We start from the raw sequence: 16973 nt of genomic DNA, 5'->3' as shown, positions 1-16973 counted from the left end.
TTACCATCCCTACTCTTCACTCTACCAATCTCCCTGGCCATCTCTCTCTTCCTGAGCTGTTGCGTCAACAGCCTACTCGCCTTTCCCCATACTCATAAACCGCCCCTTTTACCTTCCTCAACTGTTCCACTGCTTTCCCTGTGGTCAACAACTCAAACTCCGCCTGCAGCTTCCGCCTCTCCCTCAGCAGCCCCGCATCTGGGACTTCCGCATATCTCCTGTCCACCCGGAGTATCTCCTCCACTAATCTCTCCCTCTCCGCCCGTTCCCCCTTTTCCCTGTGGGACCGAATCGAAATTCGGGCCCCAATTATTTATAATCTATATTAATGACTTGGATGCAGGGATTGAAGGTAATATAGCCAAATTTGCAGTTGACACTACAATAGTAAGTTGGGATAGTTTGTTGCAATGGGAAAATAAGACATTTTCAAATGGGCCAAAATTTGGCAGATGGAGTTTAACGTGGATAAGTGTGAAGTTATCCATTTTGGTCGGACAAATGGAAAGGCAACTTATTATCTAAATGGAGAGAAACATCAAAGTGCTTTGGTTCAAATGGTCCTGGGTACCCTCAGGCAAGAATTGTAGAAAAGTAATATGCAGGTACAGCAGGTAATAAGGAAGGCATTTATGGCTAAAGGAATATATTTAAAAGTAAGGAGGTGTTGCTACAACTTTACAAGAAAGTGGTGAGTTGCACCTAGGTTACAGTGTTCAGTTTTGGTCCCCTTACTTGAGGAGAAATATAGTTGCATTGGAGGTAGTTCAGAGGAGGTTCACTAGATTGATTCCCGAGATGAGGGGTTTGTCTTATGAAGAGAGATTGAGCAGTTTAGCCCTATACTCTTTTGTGTAATAATATTATTATTAATATGTGTCATATGGAAGAATAATGGGAGAGCTAATTGAGGTTTATAGATGATAAATGTATAGACAAAGTAGATGTAGAGCAGATGTTTTCTCTTGTGGGGTAATCTAGAACAAGAGGTCATAGTTTTAGGATCAGGAGTAGCAGATTTAAAATAGAGATGAGGAGGAATTATTTCTTGAAGGGTCGTGAATCTGTGGTATTCATTACCCTAGAATGCGGTGGTTGCCGGGACATTGAGTAAATTTAAGGAGGAGATAAACAGAGTTTCGATTAGTCATGGGTGGACAGGTTATGGAGAAAGGCAGGAAAATGGAGTTGAAGCCGAGATGAGATCTGCCATGATCGGATTGAATGGCAGAGCGGGCTCGAGCTGCTGAATTGTCTAATCCTGCTCCTTGTTCTTATGTTCTAATTGAATGATGGAACAGACTTGATAGATGAATAGTCTTTCCTTACTCTAATGATCCAATATGTAGGCTATCATAAATCAGATGAATAAATTGTCATTGTTTTATTGAACCCACACAGTTGACTTTGTGGATTAACCAGAGAAATTTCTGAAATAAAATTGCAAACATGTAGAGCATAATAGTCTATAAATTGTGTGCAGGCTATCCCAATCCTTTGGCATAGCTTTGGTAGAATATTAGCAGAGTCCCTGTAGAAATGGTGAATCCACTACAACCATTTCTGCTACTTCTCCAGAGGTTCCACTCATCTTACGCTGAAGTTACAGCAAGAAAGTGGGGGAAATGCAGGGGCTATACCAGAGTGCTGTGGAATATACCAAGTACAAGTTAATGAAATGCTTCCCACTGAGAGTATATGGAGTAAGGTTGATTCTAATCCTAATTATATTGTTCTTTATAGTTCTAATTATGATTGTGAAGCAGCTTTGCTGAATTTGATCTGGATGCTGTTTCCTTGTTTAAGCACGTTTTACAAATCAGAAATAAACTTCTGAAAAATCAAGGGCTGGATTCTTCGATTCTGGGGCTATGTCCCCACGCCGTGGGAATGCTGGTGTTTTACGCTAGAAAAAATGGCCACCGATTCCCTGTTTTGCTGGGGGCTAGCAGGACGGCAGTGTTAGAGCACCTGGCTCTAGCTGTCGATATGCCCCGGAGAATTGCCGTGTCCATGGCCGCGCACCTGCATGACAGCGGCCTGTAGCGGCCATGCATGCTGCATGGTGGAGGTCGCTCACGTATCTGGTCCGCTACATAGTTTCCCCCCTCCTTCGGATGGCTTACGTGCCCTGAACCACCCCCCCAGCCCCGAATAATGTTCCCCCCTGCCCGCAGCCGCCACGCCGAGATCCTGACTGATGAGATCAAACTCGACCCACGCCATCAGGAACTCGGCTGGTTGGGGGTGGAGCATCTGGGGGTGCAGGTCTCAGGCAATGTCCTGAGGCCGTCAATACATGATGCAGCATACTCTCCGAGTAGGCCGCTTTGCAGGGGGCGGAGCATTACAATACAGCACTTCCCCTGATTTGGTTGGGAATCCGAATTCTCTGGCCGATCGACGAACCCGATTTTGGCGTTGGCGACCGGAAAATCCAGCCCCATGAGTTTCAATGCGAGTTTTTTTTAGCTGACTTTTATTTCTCCTTGTCAAACAAAATCTGATTTCAAGTTTTCATAGTTCTTTTATACTGGTGGATTTAATTGACCAATTGTAAGCGACACAAATAGCTACCCAAAAAAAGGGATATTATTCCAGATTTTTCCAGTCGGCCTAAGGAAGTGCTACCTTTATTAATTTTTTGTCATACTTTGTACGTTTTTGTTTGAAACTGTTATATAAATCAGTTCAGATAAAAGTTCCCATTTCTTTTTAAGGTTTTACAAATTTGATGTCTACTTGTATTGGGAAATATTGAGAAAGAAGTGACCTAATCAACACCTGTTTGTTTCTGTTCCTCCTTTTTCCCCCTTTTTCCACTTTATTTGGGATGTGTTCCCTGTAAGGTAAGACCCTAAGCCACTGATTGGGCATTTTTGCACCTCGAAGCAATCACTGCCTGATTGATTAATAACCCATGCTTGCTATTGAATTTAAAGTCAACTTTTGCCTGCTACCTATTAATTTGCATTGTTTTTTTCAGTCTAATGATTGCTTTCAACTGCAGTAAAATTATTTTTGACCCGCAGCAGCTCTTTAAATATTACTACAGTTGCTGCAAGTTAAACAGTGCTGGCTTTGCCAAAAAATAAATGCTTATGGCTATTGGAAGTTACCCACCTAAATATGATCTTTTGTCAAAATTAATTTACAGCAGCAAAGAGTTTGATGAACAAGAAGACGGATGGAGTTAAGGTAAGCTTGAAGTCATAGGTACTGACATGTCATGATTTTTATTCTGGTGATTCTGTATTTTTCTGCTCTGTTTTCCCTCTGCTTATCGCGATTGACAATCTTGCAGGTTCACGTGACTTTGCACAAAAAATAGCTTCACAGCTCGCACGCCAATGTGAGCTTATTGCTAACCAACTCTTTGCTTGCAGACAGGAAAAGTAGGACTGAGGGAAAATTATACACTCCTTCTGCCAACTACAGAGATTAGCTTTAGAAAATGCTCTTCAGTTACAAAACATAAACTTCCAGTTACAGCCCAGCTCTAACTACAAATGTTCTTTGGTTGCTTTAAGAAATAGCCAATGTAATTACACACCTCGGTTATTAGTCATTCACCTATCCAATTACACTTACTGGCACCAATTTATTTAAATTGTACTGTGAAAGGCCAGCATGGTGGCGCAGTGGGTTAGCCCTGCAGCCTCACGGCGCCTAGGTCCCAGGCTTGATCCCGGCTCCGGGTCACTGTCTGCGTGGAGTTTGCACATTCTCCCTGTGTTTGTGTGGGTTTCGCCCCCACAACCCAAAGATGTGCAGGCTAGGTGGATTGGCCACGCTAAATTGCCCCTTAATTGGAAAAAATGAATTGGGTACTCCAAATTTATTTATTTTTCAATTTAAAGAAATTGTACTGTGAAGGCTTATCCTGGAATATTTGAATTGCCTTAGTGATCTGTTCACTCATTTGGTTTCTGCTTGTTCCACCCTTAGAAAAATATACCAACCATTAAAACTAAAAACTGGCCAATTATTTACAAAAATGTATGGCCACATATATACATGATCTTTGCATAACCTAAAAAATCAGTAGGAAGATCACAAAGATTCTTTTTTTCAGCTAGGGTTATGTGATACGGTGCATGTATTTAACTCCACGTCAGTTAATTTTCCTCATATGGGAGTCTTGCATGTCGACCCTAGTTTTGCAAGTTTGGATAAAGTTAGTTTCTGAGAGTTTGTTTGCCAGAACATTTCTTTGGACTGGTCAATACTGGGCGTGAAAGTTATGCTCCTTTGGAAGGCACTTTTTTATCAGATGGATGATCACAAATTTACATTTTGAATTTTTTCAATGATTCTGAGGAAAATCTAAAATATAATTCAGTTGTAATTTCCGTTCATTCTGAATGGCTGCAAGACTGCCTATTCAGCCTCCAATATTCCAGCTCTGCATATTTTTAGAGAGGCTACAGCATTTTAGAAACATCTGGATTGGTATGTAACCTTATTTCATTCCTGAAGCCCAAGTTGAAATAAGTGAGTAATGTCATCATAGAATCATTTTCCTCAGATCATTTATTTCTTGCATTGTTTAATTGGAATAGGGAAGTGGGGAGATGAGAGGTAGGGAGAGAACGGTGACCATGGTGAAATAGGAACCCAAATATTAGTGGATTTGCATTGGGTGGAGGAGATGGCATTTTTAAAAACCTGAAAAATAATTTTCCAGATCTAAGTCTGCCTCCAGTCCAGCCATTTCTAATTATAGCTGACGCAGCTTTATCAAGATGTGGGCTTGGTGGATTCAGGAGTTATGTATTTTCACCGACTTCCAGGTGCCTGCCTGAGGTGTTCCCATGATAGGATAACCCCCAAAGGTCTTCTCCCGTTGCCTCCAATTTTACCACCCAATCCAAAGACCAGCCCACCCTTGTCTGCAATTCCCCCATTACCAGGCCTTCAAAATCCCCAGGATTATCAGCCCATTTTATTAACCACTTTCTACAATCTAACTCCCGGCCCTACCCAGTGCAGAATTAGCTGCTGCTGAGGCATTTACTGACTGCCTTCCCACCCTAAAGGAGGTCTGTCTGGATACAGAGAATTTCACTGGGATACAAGGGTAGGTTATCAAAGAGTGACTGACCAATTGATGGCAGGAGAAATTACTGATACTGACTACGTTGTTGCGTGTTTGCAAAGTACTTTTGATACCTGTGGACAAAAGGGACCAACATGACAACTAACTGCAGTACAGAACACAGTTTGCAGATTCTTTCAGCTTTTCGTTGCCAATCAGATTCCTTGATTAACCTGTCAAATTTTTAGGAGTAATATCCAGGGTTGGCATCATTTATTAAAATATTTTTAAATTGCCCAGTTATGAGTTTGAAACCACTGGTCTTCAACTGGGGAATTAGGCAAGTAGATGTATTGGAACAGCATCAATGTTTATCTTGAGGACACCATTTAAGTTTGTATTGCCACTTATAGGTATATTATTAAAACTTTACTGCCATCATATAGACCAGCTAACATGTCTAATGGGAACCTTATAAGGCATTTAATGGTTATGACCTCACCAGTCAGAATAATTTGCAACGCCAGTTTGGAGCCGTATAGTTTGTTTGAGACATGAAGTACAGATTAAATTGTTGGTATAAAGGTAGTTCTGATTAAGATAGGGGCAGCACGGTGGCCTAGTGGTTAGCACAACCGCCTCACGGCGCTGAGGTCCCAGGTTCGATCCCGGCTCTGGGTCACTGTCCGTGTGGAGTTTGCACATTCTCCCCGTGTCTGCGTGGGTTTCGCCCCCACAACCCAAAAATGTGCAGTGTAGGTGGATTGGCCACGCTAAATTGCCCCTTAATTGGAAAAAATAATTGGCTAATCTAAATTTTTAAAAAAAAAGTTCTGATTAAGATTTGTAGGTTCCTCCTCTTCCATTTTCTTCACTCTGAGCACTAAAATAGTTCAGTTCATCGTTATTAAGCTGCTATTTGATAAATTCATGGGCGAGTCTGGGAATACAAGGAAGCCAAAGAAGTTTGTTTTGAGGATTCTGCCCTGAAAGAATCTGTGAGGGAGATAGACAAAGGCTCCATGAATTTGAGTCATAAGTAAAGCTCTATTTTCTGTTGAGCCAATGTTTCTGAAAGGTTTCAGGATTATACAAAAAAAAATCTAAGGTGCCTTTTATTCAATGAGCCCAACAGATATGGTAGCAATATTGTTCTAAATATATTGTAGATCAATTGGTTAATGTGAAGAATGATAGTATCGCAACCTTCAAAAGGTGACTCATTTTCAATTCTGTGGTGCTATTGATCCTTCTTAATCAAAATAAATTGAATTTTGTGTCTTTGTTGTCCTTATCCTTGATATAGAAAATACAGGTTTGTTTGAAGTGAAAGAACTACTTTTAATGAAGTTGGATAGTTGACTTTTGTTACATTTGCTAAATGCATCCATTAATTTTGTCTAACTGTACAATATATTTAAATATTTTTGAAGTAATACTACTTGCATTTTCACATAAAGTCTGTGCTCACTTCTATAACAAATCCAAACACATTCATGAAGTTTTTTTTATGCAGTGTGAAAAATCATTAATTATGTCTGAAGTAATCATTACTCACTGGAAAACTGTACTCACCAGAATTCCTCTTTCATTTCATCTGCTTCAACTGGTCAAGCTTCTTCCTGCATTAGCTAATAATTGTTTATTTTAGCATGATTTATGTTATAATTTTCACTTGTTTCCTTTCTCTATTTATGGAATAATTCTGCTGTACTGCTCCGGTTTAAGACATAATTGTGTTTTTTGTTTTTGCTGATTTGTGATTTTTACAGATAAGTTGCTTAATCCAGCCTTTGATTCCTATTATCTATATTAGAGATTTAAGTTGCTTTGCTTTTAAACATCTAACTGGGAAAAAGTTTTTTATGATTGTATGTTACTTATACACAATGGGATGATAGTGTCAAGATCTAAAAATTCAAAAAGGTTTTTGAATTTAAAGCCAACAAAATAATAATAAATTGCATTACGTTATCACCATTACATCATTTTTATTATGAACTGTTACGGCAGAACTAAGTTCTAACATGCTCAATTTATGTATGTATTAATAGCTCCGGATCTATACTGCAGACAGCCCCCTTGAATCTGGTGCATAAGTTTTATGCAGTGTTTAAGTATGTCTGTCAATTTAGTTTAATTACGCTTGTGCAGAAATATAACCAAATCGATACATGAATAGCATATTTCTTAATAGATGAGCAACACACATTAATCACTGATGTTGCTTTAACAACTCAGAACCATTGATCTTTATACCATAGGAGGCCATTCATTCAGTTGCAACTATGCCATCTCTCTGATAGAACTTTCCACTCAATCTGATGCCTCTTCTTTTTCCTCTTACATTTAAACAATATTTTCAAATGCTGGATTTTAATGTTAAAAAAATCCCACCATCCTTGAAAACATGTATACGAAAATAGATGTCAAGCCATGATTTTGGTTAAAATTAATTTACGGGATGTGGGAGTCGCTGGTAAGGCCAGCATTTATTGCCCATCCCTAGTTGCCCTTCAGAAGGTGGTGGAGAGTTGCCTTCTTGAACCACTGCAATCCTTGAGGTGTAGTTACACTCATTTTTCTGTTCGGTTGGGAGTTCCAGGATGTTGCCCTAGCAACAGTGAAGGAATGGCGATATATTTCCAAGTCAGGGTGGTGAGTGACTTGGAGGGGAATCTCCAGGTGGTGGGGTTCTCAGGTATCTGCTGCGCTTGTCCTTTTAGATGGCAGTGGTTGTGGGTTTGGAAGACCGATATTAGGAAAAAGTAATCTACAGCTTAATCAAACAGGTATGATTTGGAATATTTTTCAAGTCGGAGAGAAAGTGAGGCTTAGGGAAACATTTCTGACGACCAGCAGTGTTGTGGAGGAGGGTATTCATAAAAAAGCTTGAGTCAGAAGAATGGACATAGGGAAAGGCAAGGCAGTGGGAGATTTAGGGATGAGGATCAAGATTTTAATATATTAGTGCAATCTAAACCAATGTAGTCAGCAGAAACGTGTCAGAAATAACAGATTTCTGGACAAGTTTTACCGGATGCCAGCAGAGGATAGCATTGGAGTAAAATGATATTTATGGTGGATGAGATAGAGAGGCAATGCTGCAGACGTTGAAGTAGGGAGACTTCTGCTATGGAATTTAAAACTCAGTTTGGAGTTCGAAAGAGACACCAAGATTGCACATGGTTGCATGAGAAAATGATTGGTGCGTTTGGAGTAGGTACTTCCATCTTCCTAATATTGAGCTATAGGAAGGAGTGATTCATCCAGCATTTAAAACTGAATAAGTAGTCATGCAGCACAAAGGAAGTCGATGAGTTGAGAGAAGTTCTAGAGCAACAGAAAGAGTAAACTCGGTACTTGTGGATAATGTCACAATGGAGCAGCATGTAGATAAGGAATAAGAAGAGCTAAGTGTGGTGATATGCATCACTGTATATACAAGGGGTTCATGTAAATACACTGCAACTAAGTAACCACTAGAGGGAGCACCAGAGATGTCATGACATGCAGACATACAGCCAATGGATCATTACAACAGGACACAACCAATGGGTAATCAGGACACCCAGAGGTGGCATTACCACAAGGGGGCGCTTCACAACCCATATAAAAGGACAGGGCACACATGCTCTGCCTCTTTCCACAGACAGACATCTAGAGAGTACATCAGGGTTGATCAACAGCATCACACCCAGCACGTGGCTTGGAGCAGACTGGTTTAGTTAGACTGAGTTACTGCAGTTAAATTAGCAGGCTCAGTGCTGAAATGGTTTTAAGACATGAACACAAAAAACCTCAGTGATCAAAACCAAATCCTAACAAGAGTTCAGGGTCAAAATGATCGCATTGATGTAGACCCGCTGATAATTCTAGCCTGTGAACCAATGATGAAGTCCATCATTCATACCATCCTAGGAAGCTTTCTCTTGACAGTTAGATTAGCATTTAAGAACTGTATTAATAGTTCAATAAACATATTGAACTCATTACAAGGTCTGGACCTTCCTTTGTCAAAGCATACATCAAGGAAGCAGCTTATGCTACAAGAAGAAGCATAACACAACACTAAGGAGAGAGCTTTGTGAAACTCTGCAGGTGACTAAGTGTGAGAGGTAACAGATTCAATCGTTGAAAATGCACTGGCTATATTGTAGTTTTGGAAGGACAATAGAGGAAAATGGCATGGTCAATTGAACTCGGAGAATGAGCAAGAGTTATACAACATAGTTGCCCTCACACAGGATGCGATTTACAACTTTGCTGGCTTTGTCTTGTGTTGCAAAGAGGATGGAAGTTGGACTGGATGAAATTAAAAGTCGTGACATATTAAATCTTATTTGCTGATTCTGTAACATTTCATATTCTCTCTCTCTCTCTCTCTCTCACACTCTGTCTCTCTTACATATTTCTTTTTATAAAATACATAGAACTGTGAGAGGGATAGTGAGCATAGACAACACGGCCAGCCATTCTCCATAATGGTGGTCCAGCAACTGTGACCATTCTTAAAAGTTGAAAAAGTGCTGAGACTGCAAGTCCTTTTCAATATGCACCCTTCTCCTTGCCTGCAGTAGAACTCCTTCAGCGCTGGATGTCTCCTATTGGCCAACCAGCTTCCAGAGCCCACCCATCATTCTCAATTAAATTACCATTCCTTTGCAAATTGTGTGTGATGACTAATTCTGACAGTGTGGGATCATGAATTGCATTTGATCTCCATGTTGGGATTCTGGTTAGCCCTGCTGCCTCACGCCACCGAGGTCCCAGGTTCAATCCCGGCTCTGTCCGTGTGGAGTTTGCACATTCTCCCTGTGTTTGCGTGGGTTTCGCACCCACAACCCAAAGATGTGCAGGCTAGGTGGATTGGCCATGCTAAATTGCCCCTTAATTGGAAAAAATGAATTGGGTACTCTAAATTTATTTTTTTAAATGTTGGGATTCTGACCCTAAAGCAAAAATCTAGCCCAATGAGACAAAAGCAAGGAAGTTTTAATGAAACTTCTTAAAGCACTGTTTGTTCTTAGCTGGAGTATTGTGTGCAATCTTGGGCACCATATTTTAGGAAGGATGTAAAGTCTTTAGAGAGGATGCAGAGAAGATTTACATGGATGGTTCCAGGCATAAAGGCCTTCAGTTACAGGGTTAGATTGGAGTAGCTGGGTTTGTTCTCCTCAGAGAAATAAAGGTTGATGTGAGATTTGATACAAGTGTTCAGAATCATGAAGGGTCAAACCGAGATAGATAGAGAGTAATTGTTCTTGTTGACAGCAGGATTGAAAACTTGAGCATATAGATTTAATGAGCAGAAGAACCAACGGTGACGTGAGGAAAATCCTTTTTTATGCAGTGAGTGGTTACAATCTGGATTGCATTGCCTGAAAGGGTGTTGGAAGCATATTCAATCATGGCTTTTTTAACAGAATTAGATAAGCCCCTAAAGGGGAAAAAAGTGCAATGCGACTAGCTAAGAGATTCCTGCAGAGAGCTGGTACTGGCTTACGGGCCGAATGGTCTCCTCCATTCTGTAGCCATTCTATGATTTTATTTCGAGTTGTGCCACCTTCTTTGAAACATTGACATGGTGATGCTCTGACAATGGAATTTAATTTAAGGATCTAAATTCTAATATCTAATTTAAGGATATGACGCACAACATTCCAGCAACTATTATACATGTCAAGGTTCACATTACAGCCATAGTTAGCATCTCAGTCTAACTCTTTCCAGGTATGCACGCAGGAGCACTTGGTAGGGGCAGCACGGTAGCATTGTGGATGGCACAATTGCTTCACAGCTCCAGGGTCCCAGGTTCGATTCCGGCTTGGGTCACTGTCTGTGTGGAGTCTGCACATCCTCCCCGTGTGTGCGTGGGTTTCCTCCGGGTGCTCCTGTTTCCTCCCACAGTCCAAAGATGTGCAGGTTAGGTGGATTGGCCATGATAAATTGCCCTTAGTGTCCAAAATTGCCCTTCATGTTGGGTGGGGTTACTGGATTATGGGGATAGGGTGGAGGTGTTGACCTTGGGTATGGTGCTCTTTCCAAGAGCCGGTGCAGACTCGATGGGCCGAATGGCCTCCTGCACTGTAAATTCTATGATAATCTATAAAAGGTTAAGTGTTCAGTTTCAGCAAAATGATGACACATAGGAAGTTGGATGGGTACAGGGCCAAACTTTGATGTTAAATCGAGATGACATTTTGGACTGCAAATCCAACAACAATTTTAAATGGTTACCTGTAGGAAAATAGTTGCCATTTCTCTAAAGAAGTGCCATCTTGGTTTTGATGGCAAATAAAGTGAATCAGACATACACAATGTATACTTCATTGTATGATAGTCCATTTTTTCTGCGAAAGAATACAGTTATTCGGCTATAGTGTACTTCTCACTCTCACTCAGGAGTGACCAGACTGAGATTCTTGGAGTTTTAAAACAAGAACTTTATTACACGCTGTAGAAAGGCTCAGCACTCCAGTTAGTGACACACCAGAGAGCCCTGATACAAAGATTGCACGCTGTTATACTTTTGGGTTTGGTTACAAGAAATTAGCTTATGCCAATCAAAAGTGTACTTGTGTTTCAAAATTATCTATGTCCATTCACAAGTAATACTTATTATTACATGACTTATAACATACGAATATAGTCATCCAATTGCAATTTGGGTACATTTACTTAATTATAATATCATAAAGCACTTATTTTTCTCTGTTTATCTAATAACTTCCAGACATAGGTGTGATAAGAATATATTTTGACCAATGATGTATCAACTCAGTTCCTCACCGTTACTTGAAGTCAACAGACATGAGTGACAGCTGCAGTGTTCAATTGACTCTTTGTATGCAAATTGCGTAAATAAGTGTTCTCTTTAGTTTGGTCCAAGACAGTTTGAGCTGGAACAACTTTTCTCATCACCAGTTTTATGTTTTTGAGGATCTAGCAGCTAGAAGCTTGTGTGTTTTTAAGCTTGTATAATTTTAACCTTTTCACCATTGATATTGACTGTGTGGACATTGGTGGTTTTCATACACGTATTTTTACAAGTTGTATAGTATCTATTGTATGCTTAGATTTAACATGCAGGAAACATGCAGCGTGATTCTCCGCTCCCCACGCCGGGTGGGAGAATCGCGGAAGGGCCGCTCTGGCACCCCCCCGGGATTCTCCCACCCCCCCCCCCCAAAATGGCGTGTCGTGTTTTGTGACACGCCGCTCGGAGAATCGCCGCTCGCCGTTTTTCCCAGCGATTCTCCGGCCGGATGGCCCAAGCAGCCTGACGACCCCGAGGGGTTCACGCCAGCGGCAACCACACCTGGTCGCTGCCGGCGTGAACATCGCGCGACAGGTAAGTGTGGGGGCTGTGGGGGGCGGAGAGGGGATCGAGCACCACGGACGTGCTCGTGAGGGGACTGGCCCGCGATCGGTGCCCACTGATCGATGCACTCTTTCCCCTCTGCAGCCCCGCAAGATCAAGCCGCCATGTCTTGCAGGGCAGCGGAGTGGAAGACGGCAACCGCGCATGCGGTTGTGCCGCAGTGGTCAGGGTGATCTCGAAGTGGAGCAGTGTACGCAGAGCGGGGGTGCAGTGGGGGGGGAGGGGGGGTGGCAGTTGTGTGCTGACTGTCTGCACAACTGGCGATGCAGGTGGTAGTGTTCAGCGATGCCGACGCATGCGACGCGTGAATCTTGCTGCCACCAAGGCGTTGCGTGCCCGCTGTCCTCGCCGGTGCCGTCGTGCAGCCTCCTGGACATTACCAGGACCCGGGTCGTGTCTGCGTGCTGCGCCCGACGCACCACCAACCTCCTCCTTCTCCTCCGTGTTGGCACCACTGCCAGTGGTCGCCCATGCTCCGTTCCCTCCCCGAAATCGAGGTTCACACCCTGCACCAGCAGGGGCATGCATTTAAATATGATTAGTGGGTTGGACACAGTATGCGCCGCCCTTCTGTGATGCTCCGCTCCTTTCAGGCCATCGTCTCTGAGGTGTGAATTACTCTAAGTATTTACATATGTGGACTGTACGCCATGGCTACAGAGGGGGTGTGGTAGGCTAAAAACAACACTGAAAGGCTGTTGGAAACTGTCAGGTTTGCTGCCCAGGCCAGGGCAGTAGCAGGTACTGACTTGGTGCCTAGTCTGGAATTGGGCTGCCCCCTCAGGATCGAGGTGGCCTGGCTCAGACCACCATTGCTGCAGTCTGTCTTTTAAATACAACCCGATGATACCGCTTACAGTCTCCTGGCTGCTCACGCTGCTGGGTGCTGACTGTGTCGGTTAAATGCTAAAAATGCCTCTGGTTATCTGGGAGCCCACCCAGGCCCCCTGTCTGGCCACCTCATACCCAGCTGTATCATAAAGGGCCATGTTTAATCAGGAACCCACCAGGTGTTGGCAGTCCTCAGAAGCCCTGCCCCATTGCAGAGGAAATGGGATCAGCCATGCTCACCCTTAATGGAGGACACCTGCACCTTGCTTTTGGAATGCTGAGTGGTGCTTTGTCCCTCCTCAGGGCAAAGGACTAACCAGTGACCCCATCCCTCCAGATCACCAGCTGTCTAGAATGTAGAACATAGAACATACGGTGCAGAAGGAGGCCAGTCGGCCCATAGAGTCTGCACCGACCCACTTCAGCCCTCACTTCCACCCTATCCCCGTAACCCAATAACCCCTCCAACCTTTTTGGTCACTGAGGGCAATTTATCGTGGCCAATCCCCCTAACCTGCACGTCTTTGGACTGTGGGAGGAAACCGGAGCACCCGGAGGAAACAAGCAACCACAGGGAGAATGTGCAGACTCAGCACAGACAGTGACCCAGCGGGGAATCGAACTTCAGACCCTGCGCTGTGAAGCCACAGTTCCCTCCCTACTTCTGGTGTGACTGGCAGCACTGACTGCCTCTGCCACCACCTCCCAAGCAGTGTTCTCGAGGGCAGGCTTGAATCTGTGGCCCATGCTATGGAAGGGAGTGTCCCTCCGCTCTTCACTGACAAGGAGCTGTGGGTCCACCTTGGACTCCTGTCCTCAGGGGGCAGGTCATCTCTGAGCCATTTTGGTGCTGTTCCATTAGCATGTCCTGACTCGCTTGCCAAATATCGCCCCCAAGGAGAATGTGAATTGCACGCAATTCTGTCCCGGTGGCAACTCCCCAGATGGAGAATTTTGTCCACTGCTTAGCTTCATACTATTCCTTCACTTTCAATTTGCTGCGTTTTTGACTGCCAGACTGATGGTGCACTTCACCATGGTAAAGGAACTGATCTTGATTTTAGACAGCTAATAAAGTGTCTGAAAGAACAGGCTCTTGCACGGTTATTCCCATGTTTCTATCAGGTTTAAGCTCTGCAAAAATGGAATTCTTCTTTCAACTATGCAGCGGTGATTTTGATCATGGAATTTAAACAACACTCACTCTGCTCTCCTGCCCATTTCCCCTCACAAACCCTCCCACCCTGTGAACCCCACAACCACATCAGAAACTCTCCTTCTATGCAACCCACCCGACTCTCTCTCCCTCTCTGCAAGTCTGCAACCCAGCCTGCTCATAAGCTCTCCCACACTGTCACATTCTTTAATCCACCCCCATCCCAACACCCTTCACACTCTCCTATTCTCACTCGCCTCACTCACCTGGGGTCTTCAAGGCAGCCCGCCTCACCCACGCTATGTCTTCGCCATGGCCGCCATACCTGTCCCTCGTCCCGGGGCATCGGCGCACACCTGTTGCTTGCCCGGCTGGGGAGGGCGGTGTTCCATTCTGCTAGTGCAGCTCTCAGCAACTTCCCTTGTCATGGCCAACCACCACACTCTCCCTCGCCTCATGGTCTCACCCGTGCCTGCTGCCAACAACCGTTACTTTTCCCACTCTTTGAGTCTCAAAGTCTGATTTCACTCTGCATATGCTACTGAAATGAGGGAAATGTGGAGTAATCAGCCTCCGATTGGATGCCATGTTAAATGTCAACTCTGTTCAGGTCAAGCTGATGCTTTACGAATCTGCCACATGACCGGATTTGTCGTGACCCTGTGCCTAGGTACAGTCTGTTTCATTGTAAATCCAGCTGTCCAGCCATTCAACCATGATTTGACCAAATGTGGCAACTGTTAGAATCAGACGTTGTTAGCATTTCTGTTTAAATTAACTTTGACACAGTGGCCAGTAGGGATGGCTTTTTGGTGGTATGATTTAGTTCTTTAAAAAAATTATTCATTCATGAGATATGACCATCCCAAGAAGGACCAGAATATATTGCCCTAATTGACCTGAGAAGGTAGTGGTGTGCAGTTTTCTTGAGTCAATTCAGACCATAGAGGAAAGCATTGCTTAAATATTGATTGGTAAGGAGTTCTAGGGTTCTAATCTAGTGATGATGAAGGAACATCAATATAGATCCAAGTCAGGGTGGTGTTTGGCTTGGAGAGGAACTTGGAATTGTTGGTCCCATGCACCTGCTTTCTTTGTCTATCTAGGCAGTGAAGCAGCTGATGAAACATCCTTGGTGAATTGCTGTAGGGCATTTTGTAGGCCAATGATAGAGGTGGGGAATGGTTAATGTGGTAAATCGGGTGCCAATAAAGTGGGCTTTTTCCTTGGTGGTTTTAAGTTTTTGAGTGTTATTGGAGCTGCATTCATCCAGGGAAGTGGATTCGTGACATTTATCTTCTAGGTGAGAACTCCGTTAGTTAGAGTATTTATGTGTATGGTCCAATTAACTTTCTGGTCAGTTGTGATGATAGTGAGGTACTTGACAATGCTAGTGTTCTTGAATGTCAAGGGGAGTTAGTTACTTTCTCTCTCTCTCTCTCGCTCTCTCTCTCTCTCTCTTTTTGTTGATGATCATCATTTCTTGTATGTAAGCACAGAGCTTCCAGCTTTGCGCTCACATGGTGATATGTATTACTGAGACAATTGAAATTGATCTAGTTGCTCAGGTAGTATCTTGAAATCACAACTACTGATGTAATCAGTGCCAGTAAGTATCTCCTGATCAGGATTTTGTATTATTTTCTGATCTTCATTAAACTGACGGGATTGTAGCCCTTCTCCGAGAGTTTGAGTCTGTGAGGTTAAGTGTTGGAGAATTTGCAAGTGTTCAAAACTTTAAAAGCTTACCTTTAAAGAATAATGCTGAATGATTGAATTAATTTTGGTATTATTATCCCTGGTAAAATAATGAAAAGATCTTGGGCGCGATTCTCCGCTGCCCACGACGGGTCGGAGAATAGCAGGAGGGCCTTCCCGACAATTTTCACGGCCTCCCGCTATTCTCCCCCCCACCCCTCCCCCCTCCGGCCACCCCCTGACACGAATCGCTGCTCGCCGTTTTTTACGGCGAACAATGATTCTCCGCAGGCCGATGGGCCGAATACCGCGGAGTTTACGGCAGTTTTCACGGCCGCGATCACACCTGCTTTCAGCGTTCGTGAAAACGGACGCAAAGTGCCCGTCCCAGACAACCATGGCACCGATTGGCACGGCCGCACCAAGGGTGGCATGGGCCTGCGATCGGTGGGCACCGATCGCGGGCAGCGGGTCCGATACCCGCGCACTATTTGTTCTTCCGTCGCCCCGCAGGATCAGTCTGCGGGGCGGCTGAGGGGCATGACGGCTCGTGCATGTGCGGGTTTGACGCGTCTTTGTGATGACGTCATCCGCGCATGCGCGGCTGACGTCATCGTGAGCGTTAGCTGCCGTGACTCTTGGCGAGCGGAGTTAGCGACGTTCGCTAACTCCGCGTCGCCGTGATTCCCCCGGCCCCAATACTAGCCCCGACGGGAGAATCCGGTCCTGGGACGGAGCTTCGAGGCTGGCGTGAAACACGGCCAGTTTCACGGCACACCGGATTTGCGGAGAATCGCGCCCCTTGCATTTTGTCCTTGTCTTGAATGGTGGTTGCTGACGAAATGTATCTTTTCAGCTGCCTCATC

The 16973-nt window shown here is 43.9% G+C and overlaps 1 protein-coding gene across 38 annotated transcripts in view; it reads left to right on the top strand.

Moving 5' to 3' along the window:
* Positions 1 to 16973, top strand: part of LOC119963306 (calcium/calmodulin-dependent protein kinase type II subunit delta) — a 425111-nt gene that overhangs the window by 347538 nt on the left and 60600 nt on the right. For 23 of the 38 annotated variants that reach the window (XM_038792235.1, XM_038792231.1, XM_038792230.1 and 20 more), the window contains exon 13: positions 3158 to 3198. In XM_038792235.1, the coding sequence (XP_038648163.1) occupies positions 3158 to 3198 (41 nt within the window). The remainder of the gene's footprint in view (positions 1 to 3157; positions 3199 to 16973) is intronic. The other 15 variants (XM_038792233.1, XM_038792239.1, XM_038792236.1 and 12 more) reach the window with 1 other exon arrangement.

The sequence above is a fragment of the Scyliorhinus canicula genome, chromosome 3, assembly GCF_902713615.1.
Source record: "Scyliorhinus canicula chromosome 3, sScyCan1.1, whole genome shotgun sequence".
Taxonomy (NCBI): domain Eukaryota; kingdom Metazoa; phylum Chordata; class Chondrichthyes; order Carcharhiniformes; family Scyliorhinidae; genus Scyliorhinus; species Scyliorhinus canicula.
The sequence above is the reverse complement of the archived record's forward strand: the minus strand, read 5'-3'. Positions and strand labels throughout refer to the sequence as shown.